The sequence below is a fragment of the Eucalyptus grandis genome, chromosome 7 (assembly GCF_016545825.1).
Source record: "Eucalyptus grandis isolate ANBG69807.140 chromosome 7, ASM1654582v1, whole genome shotgun sequence".
Taxonomy (NCBI): Eukaryota; Viridiplantae; Streptophyta; class Magnoliopsida; order Myrtales; family Myrtaceae; genus Eucalyptus; species Eucalyptus grandis.
In genome coordinates, this window is record NC_052618.1 from 55,861,514 (window position 1) to 55,877,935 (window position 16,422).

Consider the following 16,422-nt stretch of genomic DNA (forward strand, 5'->3'; position numbering starts at 1 on the left):
CTGTCAGCAATATCAATCTAGTCATAGATTCTTGCTAGAACTGACTCCCCTTAAATTAACTGATCCCAGGAAGCAGAACAAAGGTTATATTTCGATGGTGCTGACTTACCTGTTGAAACCTCTTCGACGGACCATTACTTCCCGAAAAATGCTGAAGCTATGGTGGGACTGGAAAGACTTGGTCAAGTACGGCATTTTTCTCTTTCGGAGAGGAAAGTTTATAATTAGCGACAAGTTCCTCATACAAAGCATTTAAAGGTAATCGAAACAAGAACTTTGTTGGTAACATTAACCAAGTTATGCAGCAACACTAATTTCCAGAATAGCCTGTTCTACTTAGTTTAAGAGATAGATAGTTCTTAACAATGACTCGTTAGAGAACCTTCAATCTGTCACCAGTATGGTGTTTTTCCCTTAGTTTAGCTCTAAATTGTAGGCACACTTCTAGTGCTCTTGTTTCGCTACCATCCTATGTGCATAAATTAAATAATTTTTTTGTTGGAAAGTTTCTACCTATTATAACCACCCAATCTTTCGACTAAATTAGCCCCTGTAAAGGCTCAAGGCATCTCCAGATTGTAACTGAAATTGAGTCAAAGCACGTACTTCTTTGGCATGATTCCTTGAAAAATCAGGTTATGCAATACAAGCTTTTGTAGAAGTGGGCATCTTTAATGGTACTGATGTCTCTGTGACATCTACATCAACCAAATGATCAGCAGCCAGACAATATATTACAGCAAAGAAAAGGTCGATTGAGCATAACTAATCCGTCGCAACATTTGTTTCATTTTCCCAAAAGTCAACATGTGCTGCCGGATGCCTTTAGGAGCCATGATCTATCTAGCTGAAAAGGAACTGATTTCTTGCAAAGAAGAGGAAGACTCTATTCTTAGTGCTGACAGCTGATATGAAGGGAAGGCCTCATAGGTGCCACGTGGAAACTCAGGCACCGGGACTTCTAGCTGAAGAAATCTTATAACGTGTCCCGCTTTTGGCCTCATCTTGGGATCTGGATGCACACACCATAGTCCCACCATCATCAAGCATTCCATTTCCTTCCCATCGAAACTCGAACCCAATGTTTCGTCCACTGCTTCAAGCATGTTTCCAGCAAGGTAAAGCTGCCAAACCCACTTGTGCAATGGAATGTGAAATTCTCCTTCCTGATAGGTCCTCCTACCGCATGCGATTTCTAGAGCCACAACCGTGAAGCTGAACATGTCGGATTCTTTAGTAGCCTTACCTTCACCGAAATATTCTGGCGCCAGGTAACCATATGTCCCTACCACGTCCGTCGTTCGTGTCCTGAACTGAGGGTCAATGAGCTTAGCCACACCAAAGTCTCCAAGCTTTGTGTTGAAGTTCGTGTCGAGTAATATATTAGCAGCTTTTACATCTCTGTGGAGAACGCATTGCTCTAGATCTTCATGAAGATAGTTGAGGGCTAGTGCTAGCCCTAAAGCTATCTTGTACCTCACATCCCATGGCAAACTTTTTCGTGTTCCAAAGAGATGATTATCAAGGCTACCATTAGGCATATATTCATAAACAAGCAAAAACTCACCTTCTTCTCGGCACCATCGAATGAATTGCACCAGATTTCGGTGTAACATGCGGCTTAGTATCTTCACTTCATTCATGAAGACCTTCTCTGAATGTCTGGACTCTGCAAAGATTCTTTTGACGGCAACTTGGCGATCTAAACGGTTCAAAATCCTTTGTAAACTTGGCTAGATCCTCGCCCAGTCTTCGATCATTTGCAAAGTCATGTGTCGTAACAAGCAACTCCTGATAAGATAATTTTAGTGGCAATGCTACTATCTCTTCGTCAATGTGAGTCAGAGCCCGAAACTCAAATTTTTTCCTCGTCTTGATCATAAATAAGCAAGAACCTACTGAAATGACCAGCAACAGACATGCTACGGGAAAAGTGATGAATGTTACAATCCTATACATCTTACTTACCCCCTTTTTTGGCATATCTGCCACTACCCCGTTTTTTGACGGATCCACGGACCGGTGAGGCACAACGTCCGAGCTTGAGTTGAATTCCCATGAATTGATGCTGTGTCTCTCTGAAAATTGACCAGTAGAAGCTGAGAATCCAATCGTTACTGATTCAGGAAGAATTTCAGCAAGATCAACTAGGCAAGAAATCGAGGAATCTTTGTTATGTGAGAAACCGGCTTGTCATCATATGACCAGAATACACTAAGATTCTTGCTAGTAGAATTATAGGTCACCATAACATTAGTTGCCTTGCAGCTGTTTGATGCAAAATCCCAAAGCGCAAATTTACATGGCGGGACTGATTTTATGTCGATTGATATGTGCTCCGTTGAAATATCATTTGGTATGGTAGCGACATAGGAAGTACCGAACTCAATGACCACAATTTGGTACTGAGGCCCATCATGATATGTGGTAGAATTGAAGAGTCCTAGGTATCCTCCGGCGGAGTTGGGTGGGATTGAGAAGTCAACAGGAGCAAGAAAAAAGCCAATGCCATCACCACGTAGAGTGTAGTTCATAGTATCAATGGTGAAAGAGAAACGAGTAGAGAAGTCCGCATGTTTCCTCGTAGCAGAATCCCATAAACCTAGGGGTTCAGCATACCGCATGTGGCCTACTTCTATCGATGGCGCTAGGGAGCCTTCGGTGAGAACAACGGATCCGGACACAATTTTTGCAACTCCTTCGAGTATTATGTCCCCTCCATTCGTGTCAAAGCTACTTATATTGAAGGAAAGAGAACTAACAAAGGGCAGAAGAATAGCCCAAGTGCCATAACTTGGCACGGAAGGACACTTAGGTGCCATAACTTCAAAATGGTACACTTGAGTGCCAGTTTCAAAGTTAAATGAAACACTTAAGTGCCACTCCGGCAAAAATCCGGCCAAATGGCTGACGTGGCAATTTTCCGGCGAGTTTGGTCCAAAACGGCGTCGTTTTGCACGTTGACGTGGCGAGAAAATGCAAATTTAAACTTAATTTTATTTAAAATATTCTAAAAATTAAAAAAAATTAAGAAAATTTTTATAAAAAAAAACCGGGGGAGGTCGAAGGGGGCGGTTGAGGGTTGAGCCCTCGCCGCCACCGCCTCCCCGCCGTCGCCGAGAAGGGCCGGCGACGGAGGGGGAGGGTCGGCCGGGGTCGCCGGCCCCCGGCCGACCGGCGGCGAGGGCCGCTAGCCTCGCCCGGATTTGGGCGAGGGCTCGTGGGCCCTCGCCACCGGTCGGTCTGCCTCGCCGGCCCCTAGGCCGCGACCCCGGCCGACCCTCCCCACTCCGTCACCGGCCCTTCGGCTGCGGCGGGGAGGTGGCGAGGGCCCGCGAGCCCTCGTCGGATCTGGGCGAGGGCCGCGACCCTCACCCCCGGATCGGGGAGGGCTCGCGTGGGGCGAGGGTCGCGGGCCCTTGCCGCCTCCCCGCCGCCGCCGGGAAGGGTCGGCGACGGAGGGGGGAGGGTCGGCTGTCACGCTCCGATCCTCGGGCACGCACACATCCTTCTCAATTGATCGATTTTATAATGCGATATCCCAGGACTATGTATCGCCAACCCTTTCATTTATTAAGCATATGCGGAAGCAGTTATAAATCCCCAGACAATAAAACAATGGGATAGAAAAGCAGGGCCATATTTTTCATATTAAAACTTATAACCAAACTTTTATACAAAACGCAAACCAAAGTACTTCGCAACTTTTTACTCTATCTCTATTCACATCAAAATGGAGATCTCAAAAGAAGATAGAATCTCAGTCCATCAGGGCCGTACTCAAGGCCCCTCTCGGGATTATCTTCTTCTTCCAAAAATTCTTCTCCTCAGGTTTTACCTCCGAGTTCTCCTTCCTAGACTCCTCCTCCTCAGCTCCTCATCGGGGTCCTGAAATGTTTTCCCCAAACCAAGATGAGACTACGTCTCTGTGAGTTCTACCCCACTAAGGCCCGATTAGTAAACCATTATACTATAGGCTGCCTATACACGCACAGGGCAGAAGACGTACCTTGGCATCAGTCTCAACCTGCAATTCAAGGTTATATACAGATACTTCATATATCTCCAAGCACAATCGGTCAAATCACAGTTTAATCAACTTAGTCGATTACATGTCAGTCGGACCATTTCTAGGTCGATTCGATTATTCTATCTCAATCCCCAATTACGAATCATGATCCTCAGATCACATCTTAAGCATAGGTGGAAGACACAGTCTCACTCAACAACATTCAATATTTAATGGCTTTACGGTCCCATTCGACCACTTTCGATCTTCAATGGCTTTACGGTCCCACTCAACCACTTTCGATATCCAATGGCTTTACGGTCCCACTCGACCACTTTCGATGTCTAATGGCTTTACGGTCCCACTCGACCACTTTCGATGTCCAATGGCTTTACGGTCTCACTCGACCACTTTCGATATCCAATGGCTTTACGGTCCCACTCGACCACTTTCGATATCGACAATCAATACCCAACGATTTCTCAATGAAATAATTAACAACAACCATTTAGGAATATATCCTAAAAATTCATAATTAAATCAATTCCATACAAATTACAACTCAATTAAATAAACGGACCACGCCACGACGATCAGCACGAGATTTCGGTCGTCGGCCATCTAAATCTTAATTTCCGAAAAATAAATAAATAATTAATTAATTTCGAAAATTAATTAATAAATATTGAAAATTCAATTTAACTCAAAATAAAGCCCAATTAAATAAACGGACTTCACCACGGTCATCAGCAAAATTTTCCGGTCACTAGCCATCTCAATTGAATTTTCGGAAAATAAATAATTAATTAATTAATTTCGAAAATTAAATAATTAATATTAAAAATTCAATTTAGCTCAAAATAAATCCCGATTAAATAAACGGACTTCACCACGGTCATCAGCATAATTTTCCGGTCACTAGCCATCTCAATTGAATTTTCGGAAAATAAATAAATAATTAATTTAATTCCGAAAAATAATATTTAAATACCAAAAATTCCACTTAGGCCCGAATCGTCAAATTGAAGCCCGATTAGGGGTCAGAAAATTTCCGAGCTACCTTCATTAAATAGTAGACCATGTCTAATTGCTAAATACACATTCAATTTATCTAATTCGCATCACAATTGACTAATAATCGCTAATCTATTCTAATCTAACCACCTAAACCTAATTAATTTAAACTAAACAACCCTTAAGAATAATTAGCCAACTAATCAGGGATTAGTGAGATTACTCACCAAATCGCGCGTAAATCAGATCAATCCGACGGGGGCGACGCGAGGAACACAACTTCCCAAAGCACGGCTCAGGTTCGGGGCCCGGAAACGGCCCAAAAGTGGGCCTAAAGCCGCTGGAAACCCACTTCGTGGGTTGTTGATCTAGGCTGGCTGGAGCTGCTTCGATGGCCAAGACGGCGAGGGAAGGTCGGCGGAGGGCAAGGGGACGCCGGGGAGGCTGCGCGGTGGCCGGACGAAGTTGGGCGGTGGCCGGAGGCGGCTGGTTGGGGCGGAACCAAGCTGGGCAGGAGAGAGGAGAGAGAAGAGAGAGAGAAAAAGAGAGAAAAAGGGAGAGAGAGAAAAGAAATAAATAATACCATTACTCCAATTTTCCTTTTCTCTTTCCCTTTCCCTTTCTATTTTCTTATGGTCTTCGATTTTTCCTCCGATAATTTCTTTCTTGAAATTTCGGACTCGCCAATAATTTGACGGACGATGAGACGGTCCTAAAATGAATTGTGACACGCTTGAATATTCAATTCTTGGGACCAATTTAAATTTTATGGTTAGAATTAATCACATGTGATTTCAGCCCAATCTAACTAATTAGGTAGCTTTTAGGGATTTTTACCGCGGACTCATCCCTTAACGGCTTTACCCAATAGGTTAGTTAACTCGTGAGTGATCAGCTCAAAGAAAAAGGGCCATAAACATGTCAACGAAATGCCCATTTCACTTTATCGAAAACATGGTCGAATTTCAGGATGTCACAACTCTTCCCCTCTTATAAAAATTTCATTCTCGAAATTTAAACCATTACACTTTGTTCAAAAAGGCGGGGGTACAATTGTCTCATCGACTCTTCAGTCTCCCAAGTCGCTCCTTCAGTACCATGGTGTTGCCAGACCACTTTGACCAACGGAATGGTTTTTGTACGCAGAACTTGCTGTTTACGATCAACAATCTGAACCGAGCTTTCCACGTATGACACACGGTCATCCACGTCCAATTCCTCGAAATTGAGCACGTGGGTTGGGTCAGGCTCGTACTTCCTTAACATCAACACGTGAAAGACGTCATGCACTTGCGCCAATCTTGGCGGCAACGCAAGACGATACGCTAGGTTTCCGATTCTTTCAAGAATCTCAAATGGACCTACGTACCTCGGACTCAGCTTGCCTTTTTTTACCAAAGCGCGAAGTTCCCCTCATTGGTGACACTTTCAAAAAAACGTGATCACCAACTTGGAATTCCAAAGACCTTCGACGCTTATCTGCATAACTTTTCTGCCTGCTCTGCGCTGTCTTTAATCTGTCTCTGATTACTGCCTCGACATTTACTGATTGCTGAACTAACTCTGGGCCTGTTATTTTCCTTTCTTCAACTTCATCCCAACATACTAGAGTTCTGCATGCTCTGCCATACAACGCTTCAAATGGAGCCATCTTGATGCTCTGCTGATAACTATTGTTGTAGGCGAATTCCACCAGATGAAGTTGATCTTCCCAGCTTCCCTTGAAGTCTATTACACACGCTCTCAGCATGTCTTCAAGAGTCTGAATTGTCATTTTAGACTGGCCATCCGTCTGAGGATGATACACCGTACTATACTGAAGCTTTGTATCTAAAGCACTCTCCAAGCTCTACCAAAAAGTAGCAGTAAACCTCGGGTCTCTATCGGATGTTATCGTAACCGGCACTCCATGCATACGAACCACCTAACGCACATACAAGTCTGCGTGTCTATCCAGACTCAGGTCCTTTCGAACTGCAATGAAGTGAGCCGACTTTGTCAGCCTGTCGACCACTACCCAAATTGAATCATTTCCTCTTTGACTCCTTGGTAGTCTAGTCACAAAATCCATCGTGATATGCTCCCATTTCCATTTTGGGATCGCAAGAGGTTGCAGAAGTCCTCCCGGCTTGCAATGCTGGGCTTTTACTTGTTGACAAGTCAAACACTTGGCCACATACTTGGCAATGTCCGCCTTCATACCTGACCACCAGTAGTGTTGACACAGGTTCTGATACATCTTGGTACTTCCAGGATGAATACTGTAACTGCTATGAGGTGCTTCAGATAAAATTTCTTCTCTAAGCTCGACCTCGTCAGGTACAACCAAACGTCCTTGGAACCTCAGAGTCCCATCATCAGCAATCTGAAAATCAGCCTTCATTTTATCTGCGTCCTCCTAGAGAATTCTCTGTACATTTGGATCTGTCGGTTGGAGTTGCTTGATTTTGACTTGAACATCCGGTTCAATTATGAGGGTGGCCATAAGACTCGAGAGGTGGCCTACCTCAAATTTGAATTCCGAATCCCGAGCTCTCTCGACTAAGTTCCACTCCTTAACCAAGATCCGTGCCACTGAAGACTTCCGACTCAATGCATCAGCGACCTTGTTCGCCTTTCCCAGGTGATATAAAATGTCACAGTCGTAGTCTTTCAGTAATTCCATCCATCAACGCTGTCTCATGTTCAACTCCTTATGAGAGAACAGATACTTGAGACTCTGATGGTTCGTGAAAATCTTAAACTTTTCTCCGCACAAGTAGTGCCTCCAAATCTTCAAGGCAAATATGATGGCTGCAAGTTCTAAGTCATGCGTTGGATAGTTCTGTTCATGAGGTCTCAACTGGCGGGAAGCGTATGCAACCACTCTACCATGTTGCATCAGCACACAACCCAACCCTCTAAATGACGCATAACTGTAGATCTCGAATCCTCTAGGACCAGATGGAATCGTCAGCACAGGCGCGGTAGTCAACTTTTCCTTCAGCTCTTGAAAACTACACTCACACTTGTCTGTCCATATGAACTTCTCGTTTTTCTTCGTGAGCTTTGTTAGAGGCGATGCTAACGCTGAGAAACCTTCTACAAACCGTCTGTAATAACCTGCCAATCCCATAAAACTTTTGATTTCTGTCACTGTTGATGGTCTCGGCCACTTGATCACGGCTTCTATCTTGCTTGGGTCGACGGAGATTCCTTCTCCGGAAATCACATGACCTAAGAACGCAACACGGGTCAACCAAAATTCGCATTTGCTAAACTTAGCATACAATTGATGCGTCCTTAAAATCTGGAGCACTAATCTCAGGTGATTCTCATGCTCTTCATTACTCTTCGAATAGACCAAGATATCATCTATGAACACGATCACAAACTGATCTAAGTATTCTTTAAACACTCTGTTCATCATATCCATAAAAGTAGCTGGAGCATTTGTCAACCCGAATGGCATCACTGTGAACTCATAGTGGCCATACCGAGTACGAAATGCTGACTTAGGAATATCTTCTTTCCTAATTCTCAACTGATGATATCCCGTCCTCAAGTCGATCTTCGAGAATATTGACGCTCCTTACAGTTGATCAAACAAGTCATCTATCCTCGGCAATGGATACTTGTTCTTGATCGTTACTTGGTTGAGCTATCGGTAGTTGATGCACAGGCGCAACGATTCATCTTTCTTCTTAACAAATAGAACTGGGGCTCCCCAAGGTGATGCACTAGGACGAATAAATCCTTTATCCGGTAATTCTTGCATCTGTACCTTCAGTTCTTTTAACTCTGATAACGACATTCAATAAGGTGCCTTTGAGATTGGCTCTGTCCCTGGTGCTAGCTCGATTACAAATTCAATTTCTCTTTTTGGCGGTAACCCTGGCAATTCTTTTGGAAAGACTTCTGGAAACTCCTGTACCACTGCAATATCTTCTATTTTCAACTCCTCAACTGTCTCAACTGTCGTATCTACAACAGTTGCTAAGTACCCTTGGCAACCCTCATCTAACATACGAGCTGCTTCCGACAACGAGATTAAGGAAATCGAAGGTCCTCCTCGATTCCCGACAAACTCAAAACTCTTACCTCCTAACGGATCAAACTGAATCGCTTTGTGATAGCAGTCCATTTTAGCTCGTTGATTGGTGAGCCAGTCCATGCCAATTATCAAATCAAAATCATACATGGCTAGGACTAACAAGTCAATTTTCCCCACTCGCTCACCAATCTCTAACTTGCACCACGAACATCCCAAAGCAGCAATAACTTTATCTTTCAAGGGTGTAGATATGCAAATTGCCGACTCTAACAGTACAAGACTCAATCCTAGCATCTTAACATATTGTTCGGCAATGAAGGAATGGGTTGCTCCCGAATCAAACAAAGCATAGGCAGGTTGGTCGTTGAGCGAGACCATACCTGTGATAACGCCAAGCGCAGCTTCTGCCTGACCTTGGGTAATCGCGTACACGGTGACCTGAACTGGAGGTCTCTGCTGTCTTCCTTGCGGTGCATTCTGAGGGGCATACCCTCCTATCTGTCTCAGCAGTGGCGGCGGCGGCAACTGAGGTTGTCCTCTTTGCTTCCTTGGACAATTCCTTGCGATGTGACCCTGTTGGCCACATTCAAAACACATAACCGTCCTAGCTGGGCACGGTGCTATCCCGTGTCTTCTCCCACAAAAGTGACACGCATCATTTCCAATGGGTCTTGATCTATTAAATCCACCCTTCTTGCTGGGCGGGCCTTGGAATCTATTTCCAAGCATCGGCCTCTTTCCTTGGCGGATGTTGTCTCTATGAGAGCTAAACCTCGATCCAGATGAGGCGGCTCTATCGTTCTGGTCTCTCTCAATCATCTGAGCCCTCTCATAAAGGTCATTATAATTTCTCAAATTCAGCAAAATCAATGGACTTCTCAACTCTGGCCTGAGTCCATCTCTGAATCTTCTCCCTCGGTTTACTGGATTCTCAACTAACTCAGGGGCATATTGCGATAGTTCAGCAAACTTCGCCTCATATTGATCCACAGTCATAGAGCCTTGGCGAAGGTGCTGAAACTCAACCACCTTTATCTCTTTAGCAGTCTCTGAAAAGTATTTCCCGTTGAAGGCCTCAACAAAGACGTTCCATTCTGGGGCTACACCTTCGGGAAAAATCGCTCCTTGAGTGGTTCTCCACCAAGTACTCGCGACTCCTTCTAATTGGTAGACTGCGAGGACTACTTTCTCAGTCTCGGAGCACATCAATAGTGCAAATGCTTTCTCCAGTCCTTGAATCCATAGAGCAGCAGCTTCGGGGTCTCCTGCCCTAGAAAACTTCGGTGGCTTCAATTTCAAAAACTGTTCCACTAAGCTAGGCATCGGCCTCGCAGGCGGGACTTCAGCAGGTACAGCGGCAGGTGCAGCTACAGCAACAACATTGGCGGCAACAGTAGTGGCGGCTGCAACGGCGGAGGTAAAGGCAGCTGTTTGTTCCCGAGCCTGCTGCCCCATCATCTCACGCATAGCATCCAACGCTTGCGTGATCCCAACTGTTCCCTGATCCACTGGGGCCGCTACCCCGGCACCAACGGAATGTGGTGCTGCTCCACTCGCGCTAGCCTCAGCTTGCGCTCTACCTCGGCCACCTCGGGCACCGACTCTTGTCGGCGTCCTAGCCCGAGTCACTGAGGACAAAGTCCTTTGCCTAGGAGTTCTCGGCTCCTGATCGCTCATGGTGTCACTTTAATCTACTGACACCTGCTTCCAATTCAACACCGAATTAGAAATAGAGCGATTCAAACAACAAACAATTTTAGCATTCAGCTAACACAGACATGCACCGGCATGAATTTAAAGGCCATCCTACTACTATCCCATGAACCATCGCTCCTTATCACTCCAATCTTGAACTAAGCTCTGATACCACAAAAAGGGGATGTCACGCCTCGATCCTCGGGCACGCACACATCCTTCTCAATTGGTCGATTTTATAATGCGATATCCCAGGACTATGTATCGTCGACCCTTTCATTTATTAAGCGCATGCGGAAGCAGTTATAAATCCCTAGATAATAAAACAATGGGATAGAAAAGCAGGGCCATATTTTTCATATTGAAACTTATAACCAAACTTTTATACAAAACGCAAACCAAAGTACTTCGCAACTTTTTACTCTATCTCTATTCACATCAAAATGGAGATCTCAAAAGAAGATAGAATCTCATTCCATCAGAGCCGTACTCAAGGCCCCTCTCAGGATTATCTTCTTCTTCCAAAAATTCTTCTCCTCAGGTTTTACCTCCGAGTTCTCCTTCCTAGACTCCTCCTCCTCCTCAGCTCCTCATCGGGGTCCTGAAATGTTTTCCCCAAACCGGGATGAGACTACGTCTCAGCGAGTTCTACCACACTAAGGCCCGATTAGTAAACCATTATACTATAGGCTGCCTATACACGCACAAGGCAGAAGATGTACCTTGGCATTAGTCTCAACCTGCAATTCAAGATTATATACAGATACTTCATATATCTCCAAGCACAATCGGTCAAATCACAGTTTAATCGACTTAGTCGATTACATGTCAGTCGGACCATTTCTAGGTTGATTCGATTATTCCATCTCAATCCCCAATTACGAATCATGATCCTCAGATCACATCTTAAGCATAGGTGGAAGACACAGTCCCACTCAATAACATTCAATATTTAATGGCTTTACGGTCCCACTCGACCACTTTCGATATCCAATAGCTTTATAGTCCCACTCGACCACTTTCGATATCCAATGGCTTTACGGTCCCACTCAACCACTTTCGATATCCAATGGCTTTACGGTCCTACTCGACCACTTTCGATATCCAATGGCTTTACGGTCCCACTCGACCACTTTCGATATTCAATGGGTTTACGGTCCCACTCGACCACTTTCGATATCGACAATCAATACCCAACGATTTCTCAATGAAATAATTAACAACAACCATTTAGGAATATATCCTAAAAATTCATAATTAAATCAATTCCATACAAATTACAACTCAATTAAATAAACGAATCACGCCATGACGATCAGCACGAGATTTCGGTTGTCGGCCATCTAAATCTTAATTTCCGAAAAATAAATAAATAATTAATTAATTTCGAAAATTAATTAATAAATATTAAAAATTCAATTTAACTCAAAATAAAGCCCAATTAAATAAGCGGACTTCACCATGGTCATCAGCAAAATTTTCCGGTCACTAGCCATCTCAATTGAATTTTCGGAAAATAAATAAATAAATAATTAATTTCGAAAATTAAATAATTAATATTAAAAATTCAATTTAGCTCAAAATAAAGCCTGATTAAATAAACGGACTTCACCACGTTCATCAGCATAATTTTCCGCTCACTAGCCATCTCAATTGAATTTTCGGAAAATAAATAAATAATTAATTTAATTCCGAAAAATAATATTTAAATACCAAAAATTCCACTTAGGCCCGAATCGTCAAATTGAAGCCCGATTAGGGGTCGGAAAATTCCCGAGCTACCTTCATTAAATAGTAGACCATGTCTACTTGCTAAATATACATTCAATTTATCTAATTCGCATCACAATTGACTAATAATTGCTAATCTATTCTAATCTAACCACCTAAACCTAATTAATTTAAACTAAATAACCTTTAAGCATAATTAGCCAAATAATCAGGGATTAGTGAGATTACTCACCAAATCGCGCGTAAATCGGATCAATTCGATGGGGGCGACGCGAGGAACAAAACTTCCTAAAGCACGGCTCGGGTTCGGGGCCCGGAAACGGCCCAAAAGTGGGCCTAAAGCCGCTGGAAACCCACTTCGTGGGTTGCTGATCTAGGTTGGCCGGAGCTGCTCCGGTGGCGAAGACGGCGAGGGTAGGCCGGTGGAGGGCAAGGGGACACCGGGGAGGCTGCGCGGTGGTCGGATGAAGCTAGGCGGTGGCCGGAGGCAGCTGGTTGGGGCGGAAACGAGCTAGGCAGAGCCCAAACGGGGCTGGACGGCGCACGGCGAGGACGGCAGGCGTGGGTAGGAGGCGGCGGGGTGCGCGGCGTCTCGCGGGCGTGCGGTGCGGGCGGCGGGACGGGCGGCGACGGCGAGCTGCAGCTTTTGCTCGAGCTTCTGCTTCTGCTGCTCCTTTTCATTCGAACAGAGGGGGGAGAGAGAGAGAGTGTCGAGGGAGAGAGATGAGAGAGAGGAGGAGAGAGGATAGGGCTTGACCAGTCAAAGAAAGAAGAGAGAGAGAAGAAGAGAAAAGTGAGTCGGTGGGGAGGGGGGAATTCGCACGAGGGAAAAGAGGGAAGGAGAGAGGAGAGAGAAGAGAGAGAGAAAAAGAGAGAAAAAGGGAGGGAGAGAAAAGAAATAAATAATACCATTACTCCAATTTTCCCTTTCCCTTTCCCTTTCCCTTTCCCTTTCTATTTTCTTTTAGTCTTCGATTTTTCCTCCGATAATTTCTTTCTTGAAATTTCGGACTCGCCAATAATTTGACGGACGATGAGACGGTCGTAAAAATGAATTGTGACAAGCTCGAATATTCGATTCCTGGGACCAATTTAAATTTCATGGTTAGAATGAATCACACGTGATTTCAGCCCAATCTAACTAATTAGGTAGCTTTTAGGGATTTTTACTGCGGATACATCCCTTAATGGCTTCATCTAATAGGTTTGTTAACTCGTGAGTGATCAGCTCAGAGAAAAAGGACCATAAGCACGTCGACGAAATGCCCATTTCACTTTATCGAAAACAGGGTCGAATTTCAGGATGTCACATCGACCAAGGTCACCGGGCCCTGGCTAGGGGCCGACGAAGCCGGTTGACCGGCGGCGAAGGCCCGCGAGCCCTCGCCCGGATGCAGGGCAAGGGTCGTGGCCCTCGCCACGATCGGCGAGGGCTCACAGCCCTCGCCACCGGTCGGCCGGGGGCGGCGACCCGGCCGACCCTCCCCTTCGTCGCCGGCCCTTCCCGGTGACGGCGGGGAGGTGGTGGCGAGCGAGGGCTCGGCCCTCAACCGCCCCCTTCAACCTCCCCCTTTTTTTTATAAAAAAATTCTTAATTTTTTTTTTAAATTTTTAGAATATTTTAAATAAAATTAAGTTTAAATCTAATTTAATTAATTTTTATATTGTTATTTACACGTCGGACACGAAACGGCGTCGTTTTTGCATTTTCTCGCCACATCAGCGTGCAAAACGATGCCGTTTTGGACCAAACTCGCCGGAAAATTGTCACGTCAACCATTTGGCCGGATTTTCGTCGGAGTGGCACTTAAGTGTGCCATTTAACTTTGAAACTGGCACTTAAGTGTACCATTTTGAAGTTATGGCACCTAAGTGTCCTCCCGTGCCAAGTTATGGCACTCCAGGTGTCCCAACCTCACTAACAAAGAGGATAACAGGAGAGTAGATGAGGGAGAAAAGAATCAAGAGAGTGCACAAAGAAAGAGAACAAGACATGGTTGAAGGAGAAGTGTATTCTACAGTTGTTAAAGATGAGGTTTGCACCATTCAACTAGTTTGGGATGGTGTGCTTTATAGTGAACCACGCATTCCCAAAACCAAAATTTGACCCGTTCAACAGCTTCTTTGCGGTCTTGTTGAAATGGTTGGACAAGGGACATTCTTACTAGAAAAATATCTACTTGATCTTTCTCATACCTTAAATAACCTCACTTTTCTAAGTGGCTCCTCCTGAAAAGTCACTCCTCCGTGTGGTCCCCCATCTTCAATGTTAGTGTCGATGATAAATCACTTCATTCATGGTGAGGCCGATGTTTCGGATTTTTCCAGGAATCCTTCTCTCACACGCCTGCTCTTTTTCCATGAACACTGTTCACATCTTCTGTTCTCGCTACTTGTTAAGTTCACCCATCACACGGAATCTCTTTGCCTACTGACTTGGAAAGTCCAAATCGGCACGAAAGCAGGAATGAAAATTGACTGCGTTGGACAGTGACCTTTTCCTCGCCTGTGGCGTCTTTTGTAGCCGGTTGACCATGCTGTGCTTCTTTTGGTCTAGGTGTTTGTAGTGTTGTGCCGCGTTTTGCGGCTTTTTCATCTGGTCACCCTTCCACTCCTTTTGTTCTTGCATTTAGAGTTTAAGTTTCTGGTGACGATATCCTTTGTACATTTGGCCTTTCCTCAATATATTTCTTACCTTTACCAAAAAATAAAAAATAAAAATTGACTGCGTCGTCTCTCATATCACAATCCGCCAAAAACTACAAAGGATCCATCTTTGCAACGCGGTGAGAGAAGCGAAAACCTTAATTTGTGAATCGATTTCGAAGAAGACGAAGAAGGAGCCATGTAAATGGCGAGGGAACTTCAAAGGCGTGTGCCCAAAGAAGTAATCGATTTCCCAAATTGCTTTTGTGCAAAGGTCCTTTTTATAAGGAAAAAAAGAATTATTCGATGTGTATTTTCTGTCACGCAGCTGAAGAGGAAGTTGATCCGGCACTGGGAAGCTCCACAAGCTTTGAAGCTTAGGTTGTTAAAGTGGCTATGGCAGTTTTTGTCGAGGACGTGAAGATGGAGGCGATGGGTGTTTATGGAAAAGAGCATGCGATTGAAAAAGGAATTTTGAAAAATCTGAATCGTGGACCGCATTGATTAACAAACGGAATTGTTTATTGCTAACTTGGTAAGACAAGCCCACCCAATATCTTTTTCCATGTTCATCTAGAAATGTTCTACGAGAAAACCACATGTTCACATTTTAAAGTGCTTTATGGTTCAGTTATGGAGCAAATTGAGCCTAGTTTCTCAATCCGGAGGAAAATGGTGCTGCCGAATGTCATTTGATTTGTATCTTGAATGTCAACATCTGTAGCGAGACGAGTGAGATTATTTATTCTAAAAATAAAGCCGCATAAGATTTTCACGCGACACAAGTGGTCGATGTCATTTGAATGATCGATTTTCTTAAAAATTGTGGCGGTTTATTAGTCACTTGGAAAAGGATCTCTCGACCTAATTCTCTTTCACCCATCGAAGATTTAGTCCCATGAAAATCCGCTATGACTATGAATTTTTCCTCGTGCCGGTTGGCTTCGTAATCCCACCCAACTCCGATCATGCCTACTTAGGATCGTTCGGCGAAAGCACCGTTGATCACGGCACAAAGAACCAAAATCTTAATTTGTGCGGATCAATATCTCACTTTCCCCGTTAGTACATTGCAGTTGGGGATCCCGAGTTATATAGTGGAAAGCAATTAATGTCTTGGTGACCTGCAATTCGGGCTACCAGGAACCTTTAAAGCTCACTTCCAGCTTTCCCGCCTCATTGAGATCTCATGAAGCGTACGTCCCTATAAATTGTCGTTTTCAGCTTCTTATGACATCCTTCAGCAAGACACGGCGGCATTAATTCATGGAAATTTCCTTCAAACAACAAACCT

At 44.4% G+C, this 16,422-nt stretch overlaps 1 protein-coding gene across 1 annotated transcript; it reads right to left on the minus strand.

The window, feature by feature from the left end:
* Positions 1-839: 839 nt before the first annotated feature.
* On the minus strand, positions 840-2,822 carry LOC120296236 (L-type lectin-domain containing receptor kinase IX.1-like). The gene is made up of 2 exons (XM_039317957.1): positions 2,381-2,822; positions 840-1,669 (listed from the first exon to the last, which is right to left on the minus strand). Exons 1-2 carry the CDS (start codon positions 2,820-2,822, stop codon positions 840-842), a joined length of 1,272 nt encoding a protein of 423 aa, XP_039173891.1.
* Positions 2,823-16,422: the final 13,600 nt, after the last annotated feature.